The sequence below is a fragment of the Anser brachyrhynchus genome, assembly GCF_964034855.1.
Source record: "Anser brachyrhynchus genome assembly, chromosome: 4".
Taxonomy (NCBI): domain Eukaryota; kingdom Metazoa; phylum Chordata; class Aves; order Anseriformes; family Anatidae; genus Anser; species Anser brachyrhynchus.
In genome coordinates, this window is record NC_137698.1 from 66,370,807 (window position 1) to 66,392,826 (window position 22,020).

The 22,020-nt window shown below is 47.4% G+C and overlaps 2 protein-coding genes and 2 long non-coding RNA genes across 7 annotated transcripts in view; 1 reads left to right on the plus strand and 3 right to left on the minus strand.

Annotated features, from left to right (window-relative positions):
- Positions 1-13,550, minus strand: part of CRMP1 (collapsin response mediator protein 1) — a 49,738-nt gene extending 36,188 nt beyond the window's left edge. The window contains exon 1 of one of the 2 annotated variants that reach the window (XM_080588975.1): positions 12,617-13,550. In XM_080588975.1, coding sequence (XP_080445101.1) covers positions 12,617-12,988 — 372 coding nt within the window. In that variant the 5' untranslated portion in view covers positions 12,989-13,550. Of the gene's footprint in view, positions 1-10,202; positions 10,635-12,616 lie in introns of those variants that run through there. The other variant, XM_080588976.1, reaches the window with a different exon arrangement.
- On the minus strand, positions 1,733-8,015 carry LOC308193886. The gene is made up of 2 exons (XR_013950026.1): positions 2,628-8,015; positions 1,733-1,959 (listed from the first exon to the last, which is right to left on the minus strand). It is a non-coding gene; the product is annotated as an uncharacterized lncRNA (long non-coding RNA).
- Positions 10,754-19,504, plus strand: LOC308193885. Its single transcript, XR_013950025.1, has 2 exons — positions 10,754-12,443; positions 17,290-19,504. It is a non-coding gene; the product is annotated as an uncharacterized lncRNA (long non-coding RNA).
- Positions 16,073-22,020, minus strand: part of LOC308193873 (uncharacterized protein C4orf50 homolog) — an 81,875-nt gene continuing 75,927 nt past the window's right edge. For all 3 annotated transcript variants that reach the window (XM_080588968.1, XM_080588966.1, XM_080588964.1), the window contains one exon: positions 16,073-20,399. In XM_080588968.1, coding sequence (XP_080445094.1) covers positions 20,346-20,399 — 54 coding nt within the window. In that variant the 3' untranslated portion in view covers positions 16,073-20,345. The remainder of the gene's footprint in view (positions 20,400-22,020) is intronic.

Here is a 22,020-nt window from a genome sequence, read left to right on the forward strand (position 1 = left end):
CCCAGCTTTCACCAGGACTGATCGATGCGAAAACATCCCTGACATACATTTTGATCCCAGTGAATCAGCAAATTCTGATGAAGAGGGTTTTGTTGGCACTTTTCCCAACCACTCAAAACCATAAGCGCGTCTGTAGGACGTGTTACAGATCGCAACAAGCCAGGAGCAAAGCTGGGTACATTTACACAGACGCTGCTCACGGGCACAAGCAAATCAGGTTGGGTTTGGGTGCTGCACAGACATCTCAGCAGCACGCTGTGCCCCCGTACTCCCTGCAGGAACCAGCAGTGGCTCATCTCCAGCCTGAACAGCGGTACCAAATGCCTGTGTGCACCTGTCCTTGCTGATGCACTTCCATGACCATGCTGGAAAAATGATACAAGCGTAACTGGCTAATAGGGAGGTGTGGGTTCATGCTGACAAGCAATTTGTGAAATTGTTTATGAAGTAAGCTTTGGTCAACGTGTGAATAATCGGAGCCCATCGCAGCCTAAGCTTTGGGTACAGGCATGACCCTGGCCAGAACACAAAGGGATGCTGCATCCCTACTCTGCTGTGATGCCCACTGGTGCCAGGATGCTTCCTGCACTGTTTCAGGTCACTGGTACTTGCTGCAGTGAGATCCTGGACAGAAATCTGGGCACACGGGGACTGAGAAGTAGGCTGTGTGTGGTCGGGGGCCATTTACTCTTTACCAGGGGCCTGATGTCAGGCAGGCTGCTCGCAATTTTCCTCATCAAGTGCCAAACATCCAGAAAAACTAGTGACCAAAGTCCTCTTCTTCCTGTTAACACTCCAGGCTGGAGGACAGCCACGGTCTGCTGTGTCCTTGGGAAAGCAGGGGGAGGGAGGAGTGACCCAAAACTCATGAATTAATCATGCAGCGCTGGCCCATATTTCCCCTTCCCAGCTGTAAATCCCTCAAGGCAGGCCATTTTCTTTGCCTAGCTCTCAGATGTACCCTCAGCCACTGGGGTGACCTTCGGGTGCTCTCACAATACAAACAGCAGCGCGCTCATTACTCAACCCAGGCGGTGACAGCAATATAAACCTTTATATAGGACAGACAGCAGGGACACAGCAAAACAGAGAGGAGGAATTACAACGAGCATAAAAACTGAGCAATTCACCGGGTGCCAAGACTCAAGGCAATAAAAACCCCGCGCTCATTGACATGGGAGGTGGGGATTCATGCAATTGCTCAGCATTTAGGGGGAGGATTGGAGCCGAGGTGGCTCTCCAGCCATCACTGCAGCATCGATGCGGCAGCACCAACGTGGAGCTGTTCGCTTCCGGGTTTTGGGGCTGGGTATGAGACAGCATCAGCTCAGCAAGCAAACGATGCGTGTCTTGTGCATCCCCACAGCTCCATTTTACAAGCGCTCCAGCACTACACAGCTCAGCTTGCTGCTCAGTATGATACAGCCGCTCCTATCGTTCACAGCTCTCCACCTCCCAACCCTGCATGCTGCATTCCCGCTGATTTTTTTGCTAATCTCAAGATAGCTTTTCCTGCTTAATCTGGCAGCAAAGCCACCGAGCTTAGCCGGTGACATGACAGCAATTTTCACGGCAGCAGAAGGAGATGCTACAACCTCAGCATCGTTTGCTGCAGGAGGAGGGGCTGTCTGCCCATACACAAGGCTTTTGCTCAGTTACAACTATTGTTTGCTTTACAGCAAGAGCAACATGAAACATCTGTAAACTGGTGACAATTTGTACAGATTGCCTGTTTTGATTTTTTTTACGTCAGTTTGTCTTAGCTCTTCGTGAAATATATCCATATTTTCACATTCTCAATGGTTAAGGGCCAGCAGAGACAAACAGGGTCTGAATCAACCTGCCAGATGATCCCGATGATGAACCCCACACTGTGGTCCTGAATTCTGCAGAGGGCCCTGCACAATTACAAGGGAAGTCAAATTCCTTCGGTCGGTAAATCACTCAACTCCGAAAAATCTGAAAATATGATCCAAATGTTAGATTACAATGCTGAAGGAAGATCAACTGCAAAGAAATTTAAAATTATCCTTTTTTTTTTCATTCACCTACCGCACTTAAGCCACATAAATTTAAAATTATTACACACAAAAATCTTAAAAAAAAAAAAACGTGCAATTCTCAATCTACTTCTAGAACTACTGAAAAACACAGCAACAGAAGAAATAAATCTGCCATTGTCTGATATAAGATTCATTAAACAAATGTAATTTCAACCTGGTGCATCATGCCACACTACAATGCAGCACAAGCTATAGTAAAACACACACTTCTCTGCAGCATCTATATCCATTGTACTGCACTTGCACACACCTTTCAGGGAAAAACCACACCTACACAGTACAAAATGGAGCTTGAAGGGGAAAAAAAAGGCAAGAAAAAGAATCTTAACATTATCTATTCTAGACATACGAAAACATTCAAAGAAATTTTGAAGTGATATTTTAACCAAATAGCAGCATCTGTCCAGACTGCAACTCTGATATATGCTATTATATTTTTGCTTCTCTTTCACAAACGGAATGTCTATCTATTAAACCTCCAGCTCTAAATCACGCAAGTAATGCCTTTTTAATTATTTACAGTTTGCTTTACAATTTAACTACAACGAAATTCACGTGACATACCCAGAAAATGGGTCTCAGCACCACTTCATGTTTAGATTTGGAGTTTTACAATTGCTGCATTGCAGCCGTTGCCAACTGAAGAGGTCTTTGCAACACTTTTAGCCCAAATTTTCCAGTCCTACAGGAGGAGGAAACACTCAGCAGTGATTTCACCCTTTGCATAATTCTAAGGACTTACTAGAATATACCATTGTCCTCAGATCTCCTACAGCAACAATGGGTGTATTCTCTAAAATCCAGATTAGTTCACGGCCCTGAAGATGAGTAAGGATTTTATGCTAAATAGCAGTTAGAGAACAGGTTAACTTCTAAATCCACCTCCATTTCCAGTTCTCTGCCTGCAAGTACGTGGTTTAAAAGACATCAAGTTAAACATAACAGACATAGGAAAGCATTAAGCTATGTTATCACACATGCAGCCAAGGCGTTCCTCTTTACTTTTTCAGCATTTGAGAGGTAGAATCCTTTGTTACCAAGACTTTAAAAGGACCACTGAGAGTTAAAAAGGCACATCCTCATTTTAGAGGTAAAGCTCAAAATCCCCAGGCCAATGTTTGTGTTCTCCTTGGCTATCAAAATCTCAACATGAATATTTGGGAGGGAGCAGTGCCTCAAAAGCAAAACTCCCACTGGCAGACAACGGAGGGAAATATTCAGAGCTCTTCTGTACTTCCATGCATCCGTTCTTGCAGTTATTTCCCATAATAAATGAGAGATTTAAAAGATATTTGGCTGTCTATTTTCAGAGCTGGTCAGACTCAGAACCGGTTGTGACACAATACAGTTCAGTTACCTCGGCTCTACCAAAGTACTTACAAATAAGGAACATTTTTTAATTTAATGGCAAAGGAAGAAAGACATCCTCCCCAGGAGGAATGCTTGTTTAAAATCCTTTCATAAGGATCAAAGAGCTGTAAATGGGATTTCATGAAGTACTGTCTGCTTATAGAAGATCTGCTTTTAATCAGCACTACTCTCCCTCTTGAATTTTATGTCTAGGTTACACTCCATAGGAAGTAATTTTTAGCTAGGGTGAGCCCTGAATCAACTGAGGGAATTCCTTGTAAATCTCTGTATCCTTGAGGCATCGTTTCTGCTAGGCTACTAATGGAGAATCCTGCTTTTAAGGTCCTTTTCTTAGTAAACACACTCTGGTATATGGCAATTCATTTAGGAAGGATTATGTTGATTGTAGTAATGCTGTATCTTGGTCGGTAGCCAATGTATTCATTCATCTTTATTCATTTAAAAGATATAATGTTCTTTTGTTTCTCCTTTGGAGACCTAGCTTTTTATTCATCTAGCAATTTCAGTCCTTAATCACACAGTCTAAAAGGACTACTCCTACGGCTCAAACTCCGTGGGGATTTCTTTGCTGTAAATGTCATCTTTGCTTTGCTTTTTGGACAGAAACACAACAAACATCTTATTGATGACAAAGTTCACTGGCATCAGCAGGAGTTTCACCTAAGTATGGGCTGGAGGGTTAAAGCTGTTTCATCATGCATCGTAAGACACATCTCTTGGGTTACACACCAGTTATGTCAATTAGAGCTGACAGCAAAATCTCAGCAAGCCATTCACATGAAAGGTTAAATCTGGGAAAAAAATAACAGCAATTCAGCACGGCTTCCTACTACGTGCCACTGAATTTAAATCAGTTTTATTTATGTTCTGGTCAGAAACCCGCACCAGGTTGCCCGGACACAACAGCCTTGGCACCAATCAGGGGCACTACACCTGGTCAAAATCTGGCTGAGACCATAAGGAGCCCCTTCTCTGGCAGAGGAGATGGAAACAAGAGAAACAGAAGAATATCCTTGAATATGGTGTTAGCAATGGTGGTTCGTGATCAACTAAATGCAGTGCATGCACACGCATATTGTTTGCATGTAGACATGTGCCAGCCACAGCAAGTCACAACACCTCCCTCAGTATGAGCACTGGTCCAGGAACAACGCTTCCACAGTCTTACAGCTCTAAGCACTGAGCCAGCCACAAATAGGGTGGGTGAGAGTCATCATCTTTATTTGTGTCCTCACTATTACACTCAGAAGATTATAGAGTGTAGATTTTACTGAAAACAATGGGGATATTTATTACTCGGTAGAAATATAATTAAGAGCTGTGGCTTTAAGCCTCATCAGGACACTTACTACAGGTTGAAACTTCATCTGGTTACAAGCACAGTAACAGAAGAGGAAAACTAATCCTGAAGTATCTCTGTCCCAAGGTACAATGCTGCCATCTTTACATGTATCAAGATTAGAAAACTACAAATTATTTTGCTGCTTCTCTCTGTTCCACCTCTCTCACACCTGCAAAAGAAGCAAGAAATGTATCCCAACTAGGCCACACATTGCCCGAGTGCCTGACAGGTCTGTGGGCTCTCCTAGCTCCCAACGCTGCAAAGGAAAATGAGGTTCCTCCCTTCACCCCATGTATAAACTTGCTTATGAAAGAAGCAGAAAGCAGACCCCTCATGTGTCAGGAAAGTGGTTCACTGCCAGTGGTGACTCTTGGCACTTGTTGTTGAGGAAGTCTAAGATTCCCTCTCACCACCTCACCGTATCAGCTGTTTTCCCAGACAGCAACTGTTCATCTTCCAAAGCCGTGTGGCTTCCAGCAAAAGGCAGCTCAGCTCCCCATGGTAGCACCAGCTCTGACACTGAAAACCCTCATGTGCACAGCTGAGGGCACTGACTGACAAACTTGCTGTGGCAGTTCGAGGAACCACTGCCCCAAACTGTTCTTCCTGTCCCTCTGCCAAAGGTTTCAGTCTCCACAGAAGGAGATGATTGAAAGACAGGTCACCAAAAAGACCTACTGTGAATAAGTCAGTAGATGGAAGTGTCTGAAGTGGTTTACCCTCCTGTAGAAAAAGGAAAGACGACGACTTATCACAGAATCATAGAAATGGTGGTTGGAAGTCCAATGACTTCTACCCAACCAGCTAAAGCTGGTTGCCAGGTTTGCCAGGGCTGCCAAATTCAAGATCAGTATAATAGACAATGTGAATTCACAAATGTGGACAGCAGACAGGCAAGCTGAGAGCATCCAAGCCTAACAGAAAGCTACTGATAGAAAAAAATATAACTTTGGGTATTAAGCAAATATACAAGAGTTAGAATGGACCTGGAAGTCCTAGGCGCAGGTGTTTTTAAAGCAGCATAAAAAGTGCTAAGTCAGTCTAAATCTTGCACCAACAACAGAATAATAATGTGAGAATTTTTTCCTATGCCAAGCTCTTTGCAGTGGCTTTTCAAACACTTTTGGCAAGACATACACCCATCTGCAGCTTCATACGTTTAAACAAAGGTGGCTGGGAAAACAGCATGGCCAGGGGAGACATGGAATAGATCCATACCCAGACCAGGACCGAAGATTCCTCATTCCAGGCACTCACCATGCCTTGCTCCTCTAGGAGGTGTCACCCCTGGTGTCAAAGATGAATTAGCTCCAGGCTGCTACTGTCTCACACCAGAACACCCTACATTACCCCAGCACTACGCCCAGGCTCAACACAAGTTACCCACCTTGACCCCCAGCAGCCAGCCTGAGACCAGTCTCACAACGGAAAAGTCCAGATGAATTTTTGTCTGGATTTGTCTCCCTCAGAGCATTCTGCCGCGTGCAGCTGAAGCCCACTTATTTCTCAGCTCTCTTCATGCCAATCAATTCAAAAGGCTACAACTAAAATTATTCTCTGTGCCCACTCCTCTGAATTTCTCCACCCTCTCTTCATTTTCCTGCATCTGCTGCTGCTTCTGATCTCATAGCAGTTCTCCTCTTTACTTGCTAAGCTCAATAGTGAGAGAGCCTTTCCCTCTAACACCTCATTTTTGAGCTCTCTCCCCATTTCTCAGTCTGTCAGCTCAGGACCAGCAGCTCCTTCCCCCATTGATGTGCCAACTCTTGGAGCACTCCCAGGAATACCATTCCCTTCCCTAAGCGATTCAGGCACCATTTGCCTCTTGCACATGCCCCCCTGCATTTGCTTTCGTGACTAGCTATTTTCCCTTTGCTCTGTGGAGTTGTCTTCACACCTCCTCTTCACTGAGCTCACGCTGGTTCTGTTATAATGGCTGCAACCACTACTGGAACAAACAAGCCCTGTAACAGACATTTTACATGCCATATGCTTTTTTACTTGTGCTCTGTATATACTGTAATTTCAAGTTCATCTGGGCTGAGGCCTTGCTTGAAATGTGCCGAGCACTACCAAAACAACCAAGCCAAAATAATGTGTGATGGATATTTCAGTGTCATAATCCCCATTGATTCCCTGTAGCATCCAGCACAAGAGGAGTGTAATAGTGATGTTAAAGCAAGGGGTGGGGGGAACGTACCCCGGAAAATCTGGTCCGTGTGAGAGCACGCATGCACAACCAAAGCACAAAAGATTGCCACCTCATGCAGAAAAACACCTCAGCACTAGATGTGGTGGGTAACTGTACTACACACATGGAAAAATACACCCCTGCAGATGCATTTGTGCCCACCCTTGCATTATACATACCCCGTCCCCTCCCCAGCTAACGTTCCTGAATCAGCAGAGAGAGACCCCCAAGGGCCTCAACAAAGTGGGGAGGACATCACCAAAATGCTCACACTTTGTGGCTCAGTGTTGTCTCTATTTTACATCACCCAGATACCCGCCTGGAGCTTCAAAGACAGAGCTCCTTCCCACAGCACCAACAGCAAAAGGCACCCAGTTTCTCCAGCCTGACTGCCAGCTGAATGCCACCGTACAATGGAGCAGTGCTCACACAGCAGCGTGGATGCTCTGCAGGATGCGCGAAGGGAAGCAGGGCAAATTGCAAGAAGCAAGGATGTTCAGGGGCCGAAATGAAAAGCGGGGGCAGATTCAGCATGTGAAAGCAGGGAGCTGCCCTGCTGCTTTGGGGGAAAGGGGTGAAGGGGGTATCGCTAAGGCACTGCTGATAGCCTGATAGGTGCACGTAATGTGGTGCAGCCAGACAAGGCATGAGGAGGCAGCTATGCCCACCTACCTCTGAAGGTAACCCAGCCGGGACACCACAGGGTGGTCTTTCCAAGCGCTGTACCTGCTCCCACACTGACCAGAGTTGAAACCACCCCCTGCTTCTTCCTTCAGGAAGTTCCTGATGCTGCAGACCTGACCCACAGAGTGCTCCCAGAGGGAAGTCTCAGAGAAGCCCTGACTGCAGGCACGTGGCTGGCCTGGTGCAGGATGCTGCGTGATGTTCCTGCGAGCTCAGGACAGCTCCTGGCCCCAGGCAAGGAACACAGGTTTGGCACAGGAAAATCCGCAGCAATGCATCAGCACACAGGGCACCATCAAAAATGAGCTTCCCATTATTTCACTGAACCTAGACGATGTAGCTCCAAAAGGCAGGAGTGTGGCAGGGGGGGAACGTTATGCCAGTAACAAATGACATTTTTGTAAGATTTTATCATTGCTGTTGTTGTTATATAACTTTAGAGAGCTATTGCATTTCCTCAGAGCCCAGAGGCTTGAAGCAGCAATGTATTTCCTCAGTGGCAGGATGAAATATCCAATTTGCCATACTGGAATGGGGCTTTCAGAAGATGCATGGAGCCAGAGGCAGTGGACTCTTCTGGGCCGGGAAGTCAGTATAAAGTGTAACACAGAGTGCCTGATTTGCTTTTGCTGGAGAGGAAGAAGTGTAAAACATTGAAATAAAAACGGCAGTCCAAGTCGGACGCCTGCCAACTTCACTAATGTTAATCTATGCCTTTGCTTTGGTCATAAAACTCAACACTAACGTTAATGAATATTAATTTATGGAAGCTTCCACACATCCCATTCCAAAGGGAACAGGCTGGGGTTTGGGCTTTCTTTTTCCCAGCAATCCCCTCACCAGCAGAAAAAGAAATCTGGGAGAAGTCAAGAAATTAAAACGAACTGTTGATTCCAAGGCAAAGACCTTGCAGTTCATCCCGTTTCTTCTTTTACTCTGAACTGGAGAGCAACCAAGCAGCTACGGGTGGGTGTGAACCTGCTACACCCCAGCTGCAAATGAAGGTCGAGCCCTGCACGGGGCACTTGATGCCCACCCAGCGATCAGCCAGGACCTCCCCTGGTCCTGGGGGAACAGGGGCTGGCCGGCAAGCACCAATACCCCGAGCTACAACAAGTCACACAACGTGTGTTGGACCAAAGCAGGACGAGCTCTCACCCAGCACAGCCCTGCTCACCCTGGCCACCAGGCACTGGTGCCTGTTGATAGAGGGAAGCCGTGTCTGTGGTATCACCCAGCCCTGCTTTCAGAAGGGTGCTGCTCCCCTTTTAGCCAAAGATTCCGGCTAAAGGATTTTTTTTTAAATAACGAGAAAGCCTTGAGGTGCTTACAAGCCTTGCAACACCGGCTCAGATAACGCCTTTAGGGTACATTTTCCCTTCTCCTGAGGCAAAGAGCCCTCCTGAAACCTGTCTCTCTGCTCACCACCATGGTGTTTGCTCAGGCAGCCACCACACCCACCTCTCAGCCTTGTCTCCAGCTACAGAAACTCGCCCAGCTTCCCAGCACCCCAACGGTGCCAGCTCAGCTTAACACACCCAAACCTCTTTCGAGCTCACCCCGATTCCCCATCATCCCCCCCATCCAGCCCCCCAAGAACAAAGCAGGCCCCAGCCGGGAGACCCACGCTGCAAAATCTCTGCGTGGCCAAAATCCGGGAGAAATTTCCCATGAAAGCCCCCTCCCTCCGCCTCGCCTTTATCCCCAGCCTGTCGGCGGGGGGGATGAAACAATATACAGACTCCAAGGACCCGGAGCTTTCCTTTCTGGCGTGGAAAGCCCGCTCCATTGTAGGGGGATAAAAGCATCTAGCGGGAGACAGGCACCGACAGCACGGGGATGGTTATGATTAACTCTTTGACTTCTGATCCCCACCCTGCCTGATGCAGGCACGGCGCGCGGAGGTGCTGGCATCATGGCGCTCTTCCCTTTTTCCACGCTTTCTCCCCACCTCCCCTCCTTCCCTCCCTCCCTCCCCCCGCGCCCCCAGCCCCCCCGGACCCCCTCCCCTGCCCGCCGGGGGCGCCTTGTGCCGCAGCTCCGTCCCCTCCCTCTTTTGTTCTGCCTCGCCCGGCGGCCGAGCCTCCCGGAGCCCAGCTCCGCCGACCCTACACCGGCCCCCCTCCTCGGTCCCCCGGTCCCCCAAACCCTCCAGCACTGGGGTACAGTCGCTACCGGCCCCCCCCCCCCGCCCCAAAGCCACCGCCACCGGGATGGGGGCTGGCGAGGGAGCGCGGTGCGCGGAGGGCGAGGGATGGGGAAAAATATAAAATACATCAAAATAACGATGATAAATAAATAAATAAATAAATAAATAAATAACGGAATCAAAGACAATGGAGACGATATCACAGCCCTACGATAAAAGGGAATCGAATAACGAAATGAAAGCACTCCCAGCCCGGAGCTGCAGGAGGAGGAGAAGGCACCGGAGCCGGTACCCAGGCGAGCCCCGGGGACCCCCGGAGGCAGCCCCGGGAGATGGGGCTCCCCGCCGCCCCCCCCGGCCCGCTAACAAAGGAGCGAGGGCACCGGCCCGGGCTGCGCTTACCGTTATGTGCGGGATGCTCTTCTTGCCCTGGTAAGACATGTCGGCTCTCGCTAGCGCCGGCACCCGCAACGCGCCCCGAGGACCGGCAGCAAAAAAAAAAAATTAAAAAAATAAAAATAAAAAAAAACCCGGTTGGAAATAACGGGAATAAAAAAAAAAAAAATCGGAGCCCGCTCGGGTGATGGGGTGGGGCGGGGGCGACCCAGCAGAGCTGTGTAATGGAGGCAAAGTTTCCTCGCCCAGAGGAAGGGGAGAGCCAGGCAAACCCGGCACCTTTTTTTTTTTTTTTTTTTTTTCCCCCGGCTGCAATAAAACAGGGACGCGGCTCCCGAAGGGGAGGGGGGGGAGAGGGGGGGGGGGGGTGTCGGCGAGCGCTGCCTCTCCCGGCGGCAGCAGCGCCCTCCCGGCTGCAGGTCGGAGCGGGATTCGCTCAGCTCAACCCAGGAAGCGTTTCCTTCCCTCCTGGCCCCCACCCCTAGCCCCCCCGGCCCCCCTTTCCCTGCCCATCAAGCCAGCCGGAGCCTCCCCCCCGCACCGGCGCTGGGAAACGCCGCCCCCCGGCCCCGCCGCCGCCCCGCTCGCACGTTTGGGGTCACCGCCAGGGTCCCACGGGGGGTGGCATTGGGGGGGGCATTTCTGCGGCTGCGGGGGCAGGCAGTGGCACTGCCGGCTCCGTCCCCAGCACCGCTGCCCTCCTTGTCGCTGTCCCTGCGGCGCTCTCGGCTCTGCTCTGTCCCCAAGGGTGGGGGGGGCATAAGGTCGGCACGGCCAGGCCAAGGGGATGCTTTGCCAGAAGGGAAACGTGGCTAAATGGAAGCTTCCCTTCTTTTCTGGCACCGGGGGTCCACCCATTGCTTGATTAAGGCTCCACGTACAGCTGTGGGGAGGGTAAAAGCTGCCCCCACGTTAGCCCCCTTCCCAGGCACGAGGAGCCAGGGGCACGCTGCACACACAGCCCTGCCACATGCACGGGGTGTCCCCCAGCCAGGTGTCCCTGACACACCCCCAAAAATCTCCATTCAGAGCTTACAAACAGCTCTGGTCCCCGCTGCTCAAGGGTCAGGCAGGTGGGTGGCTGCTCGCTGCACTCCTCCTGAAGCCAGGGAGCTTTGTCCCCAACCTCCTCCTCACCCCTGGATGCAATCCAGAGGAAGGTTGGAAGCACGGCGACACCCATGGAGGTGCGATGTGCTCGCCAGCCGGGGCTTCCAGGCTGAACTCGGAAGCAGCCCACATGGGAAACTGGGGGGAGGCACCACGGATGTCCCAAAAGATGGGGGATGCTGAGGGTGCCCTCCCACAGCTCGTGGCACGGGGGTTCATGGGGTGAGGTGGGAAAAAGGGAAGGCTGCACTGCAGCTGGCAGCCTGCGCAGGCGGTCCCAAGGTTACTGCGGGGTGGTTGCGGGTGCTGTGTCCCACCAGGGGCTGCTCGACACCCACCTGCACTGGGCACCCCCCGGGGGGACACCAGCACCCCTTCGTACTCAAACTGAAGAAGGGGAGAAAAGAGGGGAAAAGCTCAGTTTCACCCGCAGAAAGAGCAGATCGTGGGCAGGCCACAGAGCCTCCAGGCGGGGTGCTGAGGCAGAGGGGGGGATCCGCACCGAGTGGCTGTGCGGGGCAGGGACAGGGCTGCCAGGCTGCGTGTCTTCCGAAGGGGACATCGCTGACCCGGTTCCCAGCAGAGCCAGCCCCCGGCTGTGCCCCCAGCCCACATGCCGCGATTTGGGGTGAGATGGAGAAGCCCACCGGCCTCACTTCTCCTTCCCCTTCACTCTCCCGCAGCCCCAGGGCGGGGAAGCCGGGGCAGGCGTTTGGGGCGATGCTCCCGCCTTCCACCCGCTCCCTGCCCGGCAGACAATGAAAGCTGCCGGGGCTCCAGCAGGGGGTCGGGGCAGAGCCAGGGGCTCCCCCGGGACAGCCTCGGCGGAGTTTTCTCGACCAGCCCAAAAGTGCGGCGGGGCCGAGCCGTGCCGAGCCGAGCCGGGCCGTGCCGGGCCGCTTTGTTCCGCCGCTCGCCCCGTCCGGCCCGGGCTGCGGGGCCGGGGGGGACGTGGAAGGGGGGGGGATACAGGGGTAATAGGGGGGTGCGGAGGGGTCGTGCTGCCCTCCAGCCCCCCTCCTCCGCCCAGCCGGCGTGTGCGGCGTTTAGCCGGCGGGAAGGGAAACTCATCGCCATCACTTACAAAGGAAAAGGATTTCTGCTGCGTGCCCCCCCAGACACCCCCTGGAAGCTCAGGCAAGTGAGATAGTTCACGGGGCAGGACAGGGGGGGCACTGCCCCGACCTTCCGAGCCGAAAGACCCCCGGCAACGAGACCCCGTCCCCCCCGTGCCCCCCTTACCCCCTTGCCCGGGCTCTGCGGCACGCCCCCCCCCCCCCCCCCCCCGGCCCGGGGGTCTCCCCGCTCACCTGCCCGTTGTCGTGGCCCTGCAGCAGCTCCTTCCCCGCGGGGTAGCGGATCTCCACGCCGGGGGTCTTGTCCTCCCGCTCCCCCGGGGAGCTGATGACCGAGCCCGAGACCTCGCTGATGTCGCTGGCCGTCTCGCTGTAGTTGTCCCCCCCGTCCAGCATGTCGTGCCGGCTGCCGCTGCGAGGGGTCCGGGACCCCTTCTTCCCCACGCTGTAGGCGTCGAAGTCGATGGTTTTGTTCTCGTAAGCCCCCTCCACGGAGGCGAACATCCCCCCGTATTTCTGCCGCGGTGTCTGGGCTGTCGTGCCCGGCCTAGCCAGATAGACGGGCAGGTCATCTTCTTTATTCCAGTTCCTCTTTCTCTCGGCCATTCTCGCTGTCCGGAGCTCTCCCTCCCTCCCTCGCTCTCTTCTCTCTCTGCCTCCCACTTCTCGGCACCTTCTACTACCGGGATAGGCTGCTGGTGACCATAAAAATGAATGGATGGATGCAGCAGTGGCGGAGCTGGGTTGGCTGGTGGGATCTTTCCCTCAGGGAGATGCAAACGGTAACCTCCCTCCCCCCATCCACCCCCTCCAAAAGGATAAAAAAAAAATTAAAGAAAAAAAAAAACAGAAAGAAATAAATCCAAGCGGTATTTAAAAATAGCCGTGTTAGTAAAGAGCACGTGAAAATAAAGTACAAAGAGAGGAGAGGAGAGGGTGGCAAAGGCAGGTGATTGGAAAGCCCTTGACGAATAGGAAGCGCAGCAGCAATTCCCCGAGCAAGGACCGCAGTGCACACGCTCCCCCGGTATAAAGAGCGAGCCGGGGGGGCGGCGGGAGGAAAGGGAAGGGGAGGAGGGAGCCCGCTGCGCGCACCCCCCCGTGCGGTGCGAACGAGGAAAAAAAAAAAAATTAAAAAGAAAAAAAAAAATCTGAAATCTCTGCAGGCCGGCTGGGGGGGCAGTTTCTCCCACTTTGCACACTCCCCGCCTCCCTCCCTCCCTCCCTCCCTCCCTCCCTCCCTCCCTCTCCCCGCAGGAGGAGGCTGCGGCGGTGCCCGGGGAGGGGCTGGGGGGGCCCCGCTCCTCCCTGCGGCCCCCGGCCGCGCTGCGCGGTCCCGCGGCGCGGAGCCTCGCTGGCACCGCCGGGCGCGCCCCCGCGGAACATCCTCCCCCCCCCCCCCCCCCCCCAATGGAGCCCCGGGAGCGCGGGCGCGCCCCCGCGGAGCTGTCCCTTCAGCACCCGGCCGGCCCGCAGGCGGCAGATGCAAGCGGTGGAGGAGTTGGGGGGCTGGAGGTCCCCGGGGATTCATTGGGGTTCCATCGGAAGCGGACCCGGGCGGCCAGCCGGGTCATGAACAGCTGCCCACGGGCCCAAATAATGCACCAAGCAGCGATGTAACACACCTGGGCAAGTCAGAGGCAAGCATCCTCCTCTGCTGCGTTTCCCGACTTGGATGCCCTGGAACACCAGGTTGTTCGCATGAGGGTGTCAGGGAACCAGGCAAAAGTTATGGTTATTAGCGCTCCGAGTCTGAGTAGGTGCAGCATCACGGCTGGTGTTTCCGAGCATGGATGCCCAGGATTCCACGGTTCACTTAATAAACCTTGCTACTTCATTAATGCAGTCATATCATATGGAGATTTCATTGCCGTGTGAAAAAAAAATAAATAAATGTATAGCTTCTAGGGCATTGCTTTGATGCTTCCTTAAATAATTCCCTAGTATGTAGGCAAATCTTTTTTTTTCTTTTTTTTTTTTTCTGTAAATGGTAACATTGAGATTTATTGATCATGTTGGGCGGAAATAAAACAAACAAAAAGTCCACTTGCTCCTACACAGGACATCAAACCCTCATAGTTATTGAAATATGTGGGTAGTAGATATAGTGTGACGTGTGACCTTCATGTCTTCCTAAGTGATGGGAAAATTATTCATTTTATGAAATCTATCCTTCTAATCAAGTGATGAATTTTAAGCTCCAGAAATAAATGTTTCTGATGGTCCCACAGTAGGTCAGATATGTGATATGTGATGCATGCGTCTGCTCAATGACTCAGAGCTGAGGAGTACCTTTTGTTTAACATCCACAAAGCCAAGAAAGACGGACTCTATTTACACGTGGGTTCTAGTTAGTTAACATTGCTCAAGTTTCTAAAACTGCTCAGTTTTTTTGAAATAACAAGGAAAAATGCTATTTTTTAACATTAACACATTCATCTTAATGTTACTGCATTAAGAGACCACAAGACTCGGAGAACACATCAAATCAATGTTTTAGAAAACAGCATTAAACTTTCAAGTTATAAATAAGCATAAAATCATATCAGACTTTCTTTGCTTTTAAATTATTTGTTCTTTGAACTGTATCCCCTAGTTTACTGAAACCCGTGCTCTAAATGAACAGATGCGTACTGTTCTTCTGTTCACTATGAGATGAAATTGTAGTTTTATCTGCTCCAGAAGAAGACCCAGTTGCAGCCTGATACCCTGTCACCCTGTGAGTTTACCTAAAAATATGTATGCAGCTTTGGAGAAATATAGTGTTTTGTTATATTTTCCTGCAGACACTGCATCTCATCCTGTCTTGGCATAACTTGGTGAAAAGAGGACAGAACTTGACTGCAAGTGCATCCCCTTCCTATAGGACCTTTAATGTTTATATTGACATAGCATAGCATCAATGGAAAATGAATTATATTCCAAATAGGTTAGATGAGAGACAGCAGAAGACCTGGAGACATGCTTGCTTCACTCAACAAAAACCTTCAATTAAAGTCCAACAAGTTTACAGACTTAGCAGTTGTATCTAGAACTCTTCCTTCAGCATTGTGAATTTCAAGAGCTGGAACAGGACTTCCCTGATGCAGGGGCTCAGAGAACATTCAACGTACATTTTGTACCTGTTTTTGCTATTGTATATTTTAGAACATAATTATCAGAAAAAAGGAAGGGATGGAGGGAGGGAGGGAGGGAGGGAGAAGAAATGAGCTGCCCTGAAGGAGTGAGAGAGACCCAAGATTTCTTTCTCCCAGAAAAGGGAGCTGAGTCACTGAGACTCCCTCTCTCTGCTCCACATGACTGTTATATGTCTAGCTGCCATGTCTTCCTCCCCTACAAAATTCCATCCTATGCTTTGGTGATTTGGAAGGCCCCTTAACATGTAGGAACCATAGATCCAAAACTCCACAAGCTGGTGAAGGTTCAGGTTTCCCACTTCCTGAGCAAGTGATCCAGTCAATAGCATTCTGTTAAATCACATTAATTCTGCTAAGTCACCAAAAGCTGAATGGCAGCTCCCCTGCCAAGCAGAGTGAGAGCTTGGGCTTCCTTACCCTGTTAGCAGACCAAGTAGCTGATGGTTGGTGGCCTTTCCTCGAAATGGAGACTTTCTAGGTTTCTGTGCAGGGATACAGCTGCATTTACAACTATATTTGAGAAGCTCCATCACCATTTTAGAGTTAAAAATAATTAAAATTATAAAGTTTTTAATTTAAAATATGCATACATTTAATATACAAAATTATACAAATTATACATTTAACTAACATAGAAAAATACATCTTGTTAACAAGATAAAATGTCAACATATCTTACATAATTTAAGTGAGAGTTACAAATCTGTGATAATCATCAAGTAGACTTTGTGACTTCATTACAATTCTGTATCCTCCCTAGTTACACTGAAAATTAGTACATATGTACAGTTCATATCCATGACATGTCTTAGAGTGGAAATCTTTGCTGAAAAGTTATCTGTAAGGTTTTACTGGAACAGATCAAAGCAAGAGAGGCCTCTTTAATATTACTGAAACTTCTCAGTTAGCTTCTCCACTTTGACACCAAAAAGTTTAAACTTTTTGCATTTATTTACAACCCCACCCCCCTGAAAAAAACAAACCTAAGTTGGTACCTCTGTTTAACAAGTATCAAACCATAAACCCCAGCCTTTTTGTGCATCCTTTGGCACCTCTTCAAATGGAAGGAACCCAATCTGCGTCCCTAACAACTTCTCTTCATGACTTCTGGTTACCATCACACTGGTGGCTGTGCAGAAGAGTTAAATATCTGCACAGCAATAGAGCTCAAAAGGCAAGATCTCCATACATTATTCATCCCAGATTTCTCAAGAATACCTCAGGAGGTGGGGAAATATCTTTGTTTCAGTCCAATGTGAGTAGTGAGTCTTTACTCCTTATTTAATTTACATGGTTTCTTTTTCTAAGTTCCAAACAAAAGACAGAAGCCTAATTTATAAACAAGCTATTAAAATCTGTTCCATGCTGCATCTTGTCTGACGTACTGTGAGCCGTGTAATGATTTTCTTTGAACTATTTACATATTCTTTAAAACTTGTTTGTCATCACAGGGAGCAAAATAGAGAACCACCACTTAGAGCTCTCTGATTCTCAGGCCCACATTTTTTTCTCTCCTTTTCCTTTTTTTTCTATTTTCCTTCTTTTTTTTTTTCCTTCTTTTTCTTTTTTTGGTAGCTCTGTACCATCAAATTACTCCTAATTCCTAGAAGATAAAATTCCCCCCTGTGCTAAAGGCTTATTCATTTTTTCCTAAGATCCACTTAGGACCATCAGTGAGTATATGAATTGCCTCACACAGGCTTTTTGTGTATTTTTTTTTATGCAAAAAGTGCTTTTGTCCTGTTAACTACATTTTTCTTCATTTTATAGAGGACAAAACCACAATTCAGAGAGTGGAGAAATGCAGATATTCAGCATCGGTTGGTGCACACTGCACAGTAACCTCCCATACTGGAATTTACATTTGCATATTCATATTCCAATAGCAAGAGTCTGTTACATAAAGAAATAACAGTGAACAGAAATTTATACCACAGATCCCAACAACTCCAAATCAAGGTAGGTCTCCACAACTACTCTTTTCTCCTCCTATGTGTATAGAAAACATTAAGCAGAGTGTGATGCTTTAGTACCTATCAAATGTGAGCACTTATTTAGCCAAGTAGAAGACAGCATGAGATCTTGGTTCCAGGGAGAAATTTTCCCAGTGGAAATTTGCTGGACACTTCAGTGGTACAAGTGTTTCATCTAATACATTTAAACTTCCTCCTTTTTTTGGCTTTACCTTCAACTTGCAAGTCATTGTCAAATAATGGTTTGTGCATGGATGCCAATGTAGAACTTGTTAGCTGTATTTTTAATTCACATCTTACATAAGAAACAGTATACTTTCTTTCCTAACATTTGTACAGGGACAAAAATTCTTGTCCATAATCCCATAGCTACTGATTTATAATGCAAATATGTTTGGAGCCAAAGGCACAATATATTTTAAAGTAACTCTGCTGAAGCAGGAAAGAGGTTTGAGCAAATTTCTGTAATCCTCATGTCTGTTTCCCCTCTGCCTCCTTAAGGCACTAAAGGATTTCCGAAGGATTAGTGGCAAAACCCAGCATGCACATGTCCCTTCCTCCACCCCACAACCACGGAAAATTCAAATACTGAAATCCTTCATCTGCAAGTTAGAAATGCAGGTAGATTTGTGAAGCACAGATCAGGGCTTCCACTTTTTAAAAGCCCACAAGGACAAACATCAGCCATGCCTTAGCAGAAGGTTTAACTTGGGAACTGAAGTGTGTATGTGAAATATTTCCTGGCAATTGTATTATTGTGAATGTAACATGATTATCGTGCAGGAGTCAATCACTGTACTCCCAGCATATGCCATCCATATTGGTGTGAAGAACAGAATTCAGGCTCTCAAGGTTGCATAAGGAGCTGTGGAAATACTGTAAGCTGCATTTTCAATATCCTGTGATGCTCTATACAGTACAGTATATGGAAATAAATGAACTGCCAAAGAAATCCTCATGTCATACTGCCCATTTTGTCCACATAGAGTGACAGAAGAAGGCCGTATTTACTTAGGCAGAACTTAGCAGCGTCTCGATACTCTGACTGTAAGGAATTTGGTCAAAGCAATATTGTGCATATAAAGCAATCCGAACAAAGTGCCCCATTTTGCATTCTGAGAAAGTTTAACACAAAACAATGACACATGTAAAGCAGCGCCTGGCACATTTGCCATAGACAGCACATCTAAACAAGTTAGCTCCTGCTTAGTGAAAGGAAACTGAACAGACTCTATAGCAACTAGACAGCACTTTCCACCATAAGGCAAACAGAAAATAATAGCTAGGCTCTCAGTCTCAGCTGATAATCTCATATGAAAAACTTTACCACTTTATTACAGTGATTTCAGGTAAAGTTGGGATTTTAATTGCCAATCCTCAGCCACATGAAATGCACCCACCAGTCTGTCAATTTGAATAATAAACAGGGTTTTCCAATATTGGACGATTTTCATATTAGGAGGTGGCAGAATTTAAAGATCAATGTGGTACAAACCTCAAGGAATGATGCATGGTTTATATTCCTTACACTAATCATTTTAAAATGAAACCGAATGGCAGAAAGCCTAAGATGTCGCAAAATGCACAAGTTCATTATCAACATTTATAACTCATGGTGGGAGATTATGCATAACTACTAAGAAAGAGGCATGATGTTTTAGTTCAGCACTTAATTCAAAAGTAAGAAGTAGGGTTTAATTGCCTGAGAGTTGTGGAAATGATACGTGTTTTCAGGTGGAGGGGATGCACATGGAGAGAAACCTACACATATGTCATTGCTTTATTTTAAGAACTTGTAGTTAAGCTTCAAGTGTTACCATGCCAACGTGTCATCTTGTTACTAATCATAATCTAGAAATGCACATTACATTAATCTGACTTGGGATTCCACAGTTTATATCCTTCTGCCTCCTTTCAAAGAATATCTGCTATTACCGGGAGACAAAGCTTTGTAAAGACCAGCACATTCTAGCAACTAGCTCAACATTAAAAAAAAAAAAAAAAAAAGAGGACATACAAGTCATAAAACAGTTATCAACAGTGAAAGTGCATTACATTGTAAGGGAGTGTTTTGGAGAGCAGTACCCATAGCTACTCCCACTCAGGTCAACCTGAGTATTGCCTTCAACAGTGCTGTGTGCAAGCCTTTAGTTAAAAAAGCAATGTACATATCCATACAACCACCTATGCACAAGTGTTCACATCTCCTGCCTTCACAAATAGGTATTCAGATATGAATAGCAGGGGATATGGGTGCATAAACGTGCTTTATACATAGTGATGCAAAAACATTTTGCAACTACATGTAATATTACCAACCAGCGTGCACAAAAACACCTACTTCAGGAAAAGCATGTATGCATGTGAATAACTTATCCAAAAATTAAATTCAGTGTGGCCTACTCATGTGGTTGAAATAATCAATCTAGAGTATTACGACACAGTATTTTAATGTTCCAAGTGCCTCCTCAATTCCTACTTACCCTTTTAAAAATCTCATTTCATAGCCAGCACCTCAAGTAACATGTCCTCAGAATTACTCAGCATCCTAACTCAGATCAAAGCATTGTTTAGGAATTCTCAAGACCATACGAGGCTGAAGATATTACATGCCTACATAAGCAGACCCATAAAGACTGAGGTCTGTACTTAACATAGAATTTTCTTTAAAATGCAAATGCTGAGATCATAAGAAAAACAAACAAACAAAATCTCAAACCACACATCAGTTTGGCTCACAAGGCCAACTTTCACTACAGGTTGTGGCTAAAACATGGCAGATGGTAAATCAGTGCAGCTTCTCAGTTTTCCCATAACGGAGCAGCTGTGGTAACCTCCAGGTCAAAGAACTTTTCAGTGTTCCTTCAGAGCAGTATTGCTTCTTCTGTGTGAGTGAAACATTGTTCCCTGGATAAGAGGAAGGAGAAAATACAAAGAGAAAAATGTAAGAGAAGAATCTGGATTTCCACAATTTAAAGAAACATTATTCATTTAAGGCCAAAATAAAATATTTGGAAAGTAGTGTGCCTTGGTGCTTCCATACAAACACAATAATTCCAGCATTAAGAGAACACGTTGTGGAAACTGAATTGTTTTAAACACATCAAGATGTTCTCCCATGATTCACTGATTTTAAGATGAAAAGCATATCCTATACTTTTGCTACTCCTTCCTGTAGTCAAGTTCCTCTCATCCATTTATCAATACGAGAAAGAGCAATTCCTGCCATCTTCCCAACACTGTTTCATAATCCCCTTGGCAGGGATCCACAGAAGTAGACTTTTGGATAAAGTTCATTCCAGGGATGATAACCATCACAAATCCAGCTTTCCAAGTAAGCTCTATTTCTATGCCTCTTCCCAGAACAACTTCAAATTCATCATTTGAATCCTCCTTCAAATATCAAGTTTCAAAGTCTGGCTTTGCAATTTCCAATGGGGAATCATTATTACTGTTAAATAACATCAATTCATTGCCTGCATTTGTTGGCTAAAACTTGATATCTGTTACAGAAACATACATCTTAGTACATCAAGAGCATGGGAAATGATATCCACATACAAAATTCTAAAAAATTGATATATTGTAATCATTATTATAATAACCAGCTGGCAATAGTAATTAACTGTCATCAATAAAACACATCCCATTCTCCAACATGTGCTCCACAAGAATAAAATCAGAAACTGGGTGGGGGAAGAGACCTTATGGCTTGTACCTTAGGATAGGAAAACTTTTCCAAGCTGGAAGAGGAAGAACAGAACTAGAAAAAAATATCTTGCAGAATGAGGCAGAGTAATAATGGGGAGGCCATAATTTTTGGAGAAGAAGCTATATGGGATATTGTAGGAAACAAAAATAGTAAGGTATGCAAGAGACACTAATTGAGCCAGAAGTGTGCCAGCTGTGCAAGAGCACAGCTGTGAATCCTAGAGATGAGAGATTTGAAATCAGTCCTTCTGTACTCACTAGTTGGGACTTCCATCTTGGATCAGAAGGTGGCAAATGTTCAGACCTACTTCTGATTCGATAAAACACCAGAAGCTTTCTGCAGACTTCCTAAGATATTACACTTCATCTCTGCTGTAGGTGTATCCAAACCAGTTTTTGGAGTTTCCTCTCTTTTCATGGTCACATAGAGCCCTAAGCTGTACTGCCAACAAGCAGAGTCCATTGCAGGTCATTCTTGTCCTCAGGCGAAGAAAGGGAAGGCTACATGAGTGCTGGTGCTAGGCTAAAGAATCACAGAATCATTTAGGTTGGGAAAGACCCATGGGATCATCAAGCCCAACCATCACCTGACACTACCAGTCAGGAACACATTCCTGTTTCTCGCCTTCCACTAACAGAAAATCTCTTCTCTGTTATCCTGTCAGTGCATATAGGAACTATGCAGGATCAGAGAGATGAGTCCCTAGGACCTCCTAAAACTCATCTTATTTTAGAAGACAGGGAATTTGCACTTTCAGCCTTTCATTTGCTTGCACAGGAGCCACCCATCATTGCCAGTATCTACTGACTATTTCAC